This window comes from Magnolia sinica, chromosome 1, assembly GCF_029962835.1.
Source record: "Magnolia sinica isolate HGM2019 chromosome 1, MsV1, whole genome shotgun sequence".
NCBI lineage: Eukaryota > Viridiplantae > Streptophyta > Magnoliopsida > Magnoliales > Magnoliaceae > Magnolia > Magnolia sinica.
Genome location: NC_080573.1, coordinates 107,205,964 through 107,211,296, shown reverse-complemented (window position 1 = coordinate 107,211,296; position 5,333 = coordinate 107,205,964). Strand labels below are relative to the sequence as shown.

At 45.6% G+C, this 5,333-nt stretch overlaps 1 protein-coding gene across 1 annotated transcript; it reads right to left on the bottom strand.

The window, feature by feature from the left end:
- Positions 1-579: 579 nt before the first annotated feature.
- Positions 580-4,629, bottom strand: LOC131255633 (protein terminal ear1-like). The gene is made up of 4 exons (XM_058256439.1): positions 4,033-4,629; positions 3,324-3,452; positions 2,473-2,614; positions 580-1,042 (listed from the first exon to the last, which is right to left on the bottom strand). The coding sequence occupies exons 1-4, from the start codon at positions 4,593-4,595 to the stop codon at positions 875-877; spliced, it is 1,002 nt and encodes a 333-aa protein (XP_058112422.1). The 5' UTR covers positions 4,596-4,629; the 3' UTR covers positions 580-874.
- Positions 4,630-5,333: the final 704 nt, after the last annotated feature.

The following is a 5,333-nucleotide window of genomic DNA, read 5'->3' as shown; positions in this document are numbered from 1 at the left end:
AAGGGATCCTTAAAAAGGTTTCAAGGGAGGGTGTCATTATCACTGCAGCTTCCTTTGGTGTGGTCCACAGAGCTATGGTCGTGCTTCATTTTCAGGCAAATACCTTAAAATGATATTATAAAAGCAATGAACGGCGTGGATAAAACACTTAAATCACAGTGGGCCCCACAGAGCCCTGGCGGGACGGATTACCGTCGGGGCGGGGGGTAGGACGTAATCCGCGTTCGTTGGTACAGATGATTGCTAGCCCCACATCCACCCACTCCACACGCACGTTCACATGCAGTACATTTGCCAACCTGTTGATTGCTTGGGTCATCTGAGCCGTCCACCTGGTGTACCAAACTGTTTAGATGACAGATGCAATTGGCTCACTCATCAGACAAGGTGAACGGGCCACCGTCCATGATTTTCATACAACCCACCCGATGAATGGACTGTTCTCTCTCTTTTGTCACACAAGCTCCAAGGATGGCACGTGCACAGCATGTAAAGGTGCGAGCTGGTCTTAGATAACAATCTCCCAAGCAAATAGACATGTAAGAGTGACATTAGACTAAAGTTATATTCAAATGTCCATATCCACCTCATCGTCGATGAGATGATTGTAAAATCACACTGACTGTACGACCTAAACCATCCAAGTTTTCCCATTGAATTAGGACCGCTGACCTAGTTAGTGGCCAGTGGGCCCGCCATTTAAGTTCTTGGATCATCCAACCAGTGAGATTTCACATCTAAATTCCCATCCACGATGGGCTCCACAATTTGGACGGCCCTGATTGGATTCCCATACATACATGCCACGTGTACAATGGAAGAAAACACAAAACACAAGTTGATGTACTATATACACTTGCCCTTGTTTGCTCTTTCATCCGCACGAAGCTGAAATGTCGGAACGGGTGATACGTTTGCCAATGGTACAAGCTTCGAACTGAGACGAACCGTTACGATACGGCTCAAAAGTGATTGGGAGGAACTCGTCCGAGTCGCACGTGAAAGTTGAAATGTGGAAGTGCTTCAACAAAGCTTCCTTTCCCTGCTTTCAATTCGAAAGGTTAGTAAAGAGCCACATGGATGGAATTTTCATGAGATCCATCCCGTCCATCAGTTACAATGCCCCAAGTTCGCCTTGAGACTCAGAAATCACAACCGTCCCAAGCTCCGGTAGGCCACACCCTAGGAAAATGTTGGAATGAGACGCCTAGCATTAGTTTAGCTCAGGGTCCACCATAGTGTTTGTATGTCATCCACGCCATTCATCTGATGTGGCTCATCAGGTAGAAAGAATTTCTGAAAAATTACATGATTCCAAAAGTCAAGTGGGCATGCATACCGAGTTTTATTTGGTGGCCCATCTGAGCGTTGAATCAATCATTTTTGTGAGATCAAGGCCAAACAAGAGGTGATGTATATGATGGACGGCGTGGATTCCATGCACATTAAATCCTTCCTGAAGTGAAATCAGTACTCAAAATCTCAACTCAATGCATGGAAGAAAAGGAAAAAAAGGCAGCCACTGTCCATTCAATCCATCATTCGCAGCTTATCTAATCACATTACGTAGAGTTAAAGTTCACTTGGCAGTGTGTACTGTATTAGAACAGTCCATCTACAAAGACTGCGTGTGTATTGCACATGTGGGGCCCATCAGAGCTTGTTTATGGCATCCAGTACGCCCACCAGGTTTGGCCCCAGAAAATAAGGGGTATCCAACCATCTCGTGGGCCACCACGCAAACCTTGGCATATATATGTACAACATGGTGGGCCCCAACATAGGAAACGATAGATAACCTTCCAAAAAGGTCCCAAATTCATGTGGTGGCCCAGTTGGTGGTGAGATCACCATGATTTTTTGGTTGTCCAACTTTAGTTCTGGGGTTACTCTACTAGACAGGTTGCATGCCATGAACACACCCGCTCGGACTGTAATTGTAGAAATAAAATCCATCCATCAGGTGAGAACCATTTTTAGCCGTAGAGGCAAAAATATCAGCCCAATAAAATAACTCTGATGGGCCAGACACATGGGGAACTATGTAAAACTGCTAAAACTAAAGGTTCACAAGGTGTGAACCACCTAATATTTGTACCAGGCTGATTTTTGCATCATCACTTAATCTTGGGGATATACCTAATGAACGGCCATGATGAAAGATACACACCATGGTGGCCCCACAAACAACCCTATGGTTGGCATCTCATCTCCACTGTTCCGTGTGTTGTGACACATCTGAGCAGTCTATCTAGCTGGAATCGATGATAGAACTTACTGTACGGTGGATTTTACATATACAACAGTGGGACCCAAAATCTTGGGTGTCTTACTATCTGCGTAAGATAGGTTATTGTAGAGGATTCAGGTCCGTTTCAGTCTTTCAGACCATCTGTACATATCCTCATGTGGGCCCCTTCAAGCGACACAGCAAGAACAAGAACAAACTCTAGAAAGCAAAGATGAAATTACCTGAATCTTCGCATAAGAAATCTCGCAGATCTTCTTGGAGCCAAGGATACCCCACCTGTGCCTGTGCAACGCACGGTGCAGCCTGCATGCAGCTGGTTCGCACGTCAAGTTCACGAATGCATAGCCCAGATTACACCCGCTCCTGCACTCCCAACAAAACCCTAAAAATGAATTGACATTCACAACCCCCATCCACTGATAAACAACCCCATCCTTTCTTCCTCTAGTAATACATAGGTACAAAATTTCTCTACCACTGAATTACCAAAACACCAAAAGATGGGGTGTAAAACCAAAACCGAAAAAGTGGGTCCCACCCAAAGGACCAAAACGCTCTTTTTTAAAGCGGAATCCTCCACAACAATCAAGTTCTGTGGGCTCACCATGCTGTCTGTGTGAAATCCACTCCATCCATCAGGTGATCTCTTAGATTCTAAACTCACTGGCAAAAAAATCAGCCAGATACAAAATTCAGGTGGGCCACACCACTGGGACCAATAGGGAAGGAACGCCAACAATAGGTTTGTGTGTGGGGCCACCATCGTGTGTATCTTTCACGAAACCGTTCACAAGGTGTTATGTGTGAATGTACAAAAATCAGTCTGATCCAACACTAGGGTGGACCACACCCAGTCAACTTGGAGGTTTCAGGCGCAATTTTACATTGTCCCCATTGATGTGGCCCACCTGAGTTATTTTGTCGAGCTGATCATTTGCATCTACGGTTGAACATAACGGTTCTTTCTTGATTAACGGAGTAGATTTCACATATAAAAATTACGGTGGGCCCCGAGCTTGGGTCTTTAGCACAGAGAGAGAGAGAGAGAGAGAGAGAGAGAGAGAGAGAGAACCCAAAATCAATAGGGAGATAAACGAAGTCATATGCTGAGAAATCCTGGTTTGAATCGTCAGCTTCTCCACCCAATTTCTCGTTCTCTTCCATGCAATGCTTGTCCAGCAATTCCAATAACATCTCCCTCCTGAAAAAAAAAACAAAACAAAAAAAACAATGAAATAACCATAGATTCGTGGACTTGATATTAACACCCACCCCATTTGATAAACACATCCTACTTTTCTACCCATTTTAGAAGGGAGATGTGGGACCCAATTGATGCATGCCCGAAATCCAACCCATTCATCAGATGTTTTGCCACATGTTACATCTAGTGCCCGAAATTCAGGCTGATCCATGAATTAGGTGGGCCACACTACTAGGAAGAAGTTGAGAGTGGACCCTCACCCTTGATTTACGTGGGAATCCCACACATTGTTTACATGTATTCCATTCCATTCATACGCTTCATTTCTCATGGATGAAGGGTTAGACTAAAAAATTGGCTGCTTTGAATGGTGTAAGTTCCCTCCTAACAGTTTCCCTGTTGAATCCAGATCCTCCGCTTGCCACAAGCAGTAAAACCCTGTTATGTTGCCCACCTGAGTTTTGGATCCATATAGTTTTTCAAATCAGGAGATGATGTGAGGTCACGTATCTGATGGACGGTTTGGATCTTCTGCATACATCACATGGGCCCACATCTGCTTGAGAGAGAGACTTACGTGTACTTATTGGGTATGTTTCGGATCATGAGAGTAGTCTTCCCACCACGAAATTCAACAGCTTTCACTTGCATTCCTTCTTCTTTTGAATCGCTGCTGCTCTCTCTATTTTCTACCTTTGGTTTCCAAACCTGCTTTCCTTTTCCTTCTTCGATCCCTTCTATCCTACGTCGGTGCTGCCGACGAACCCTACTCACCCTCTCAGCTCTCCTTGCTGCAACAACACCCTCACCTCCTTCTCTCGATTCCTCTTCTTCTATTAATAGCGGTGCATGCACAGGCACTGCAGGGAGTAGAGAGAGAGAAGGTGTCTGTTGATCCCATGAAAGTCCATGTAGGAATGGATCTTTCATAAGTGGGTCCGGCCAAGGTTGGCCCATGTGGAAAGAGAAGCTGGTGTTTTGGATGGAGACGTATGGTGGGCCCGTGTCTAGATAAGAGAGAGTTGGATAGCAACATGAGGAAGAAGATGAATAGGAGAAGCTAGGGTTTGAATGGAAGTAAGGAACTGAAGGAATCAAGAGCGGATTGAATTCAGGAGCTTCTGGATTCAAACGGGCCATGAAAGAGAAAGGAGGAGAAGAAGTGTTTTTGTAGGGGGCCGAGCACCAGAAGCATGCAACCTAGTATTTTTCTGATGGGCGAGTATGTATAGAACGAAACCTCTGGGCGGATGTTGGGGAGAGAGAGCGGGTTGAAGTTACAGAAGAGATCTCATTATGAGATTACACCTGTTTATTTAATGCATGATTCGGTGGCCATCGAGACAAGTACCCCTCTCTATCATGACGATTTCCCTGCATTAATGGCTTGAGTAGACATTCTCTGCCCGCTTCTTCCCTCGTCACACGTGCGACATCTGAGCGGTTCATCTGGCCTCCTCCCTGTTTGCATGCCACGTGCGAGAATCACGACCCTCCGATCATCTGTCGGGGAGGACAAGTGCATATATAGACCGTTTGTCATTCCATGTTGTACACATACAGCTTATCTGACGATCGCACGAGGCTGATTGATTGCCTGTTGAGCGGCTGGGATCTTGCATACCTGTTCTTTGGATGCACGTGTGTGAGGCGAATGCGCTCCCCACGTACCACGCGTGAGACGCGTCCATGCGTGATAAGGTGACATGTGTGTATCAGGTGGGACCCACATTGTAGTTGATCTGACCAGACTAAAATATAGACACTCTGTAAATTACTGGTTCGTCCAACGTTGTCTTGCATGTGGGGCCATCTGGATACTGATACGTACGTTCTGCCCTACCTGATACACGGCGCTGATATCGTACACGCCTCGTA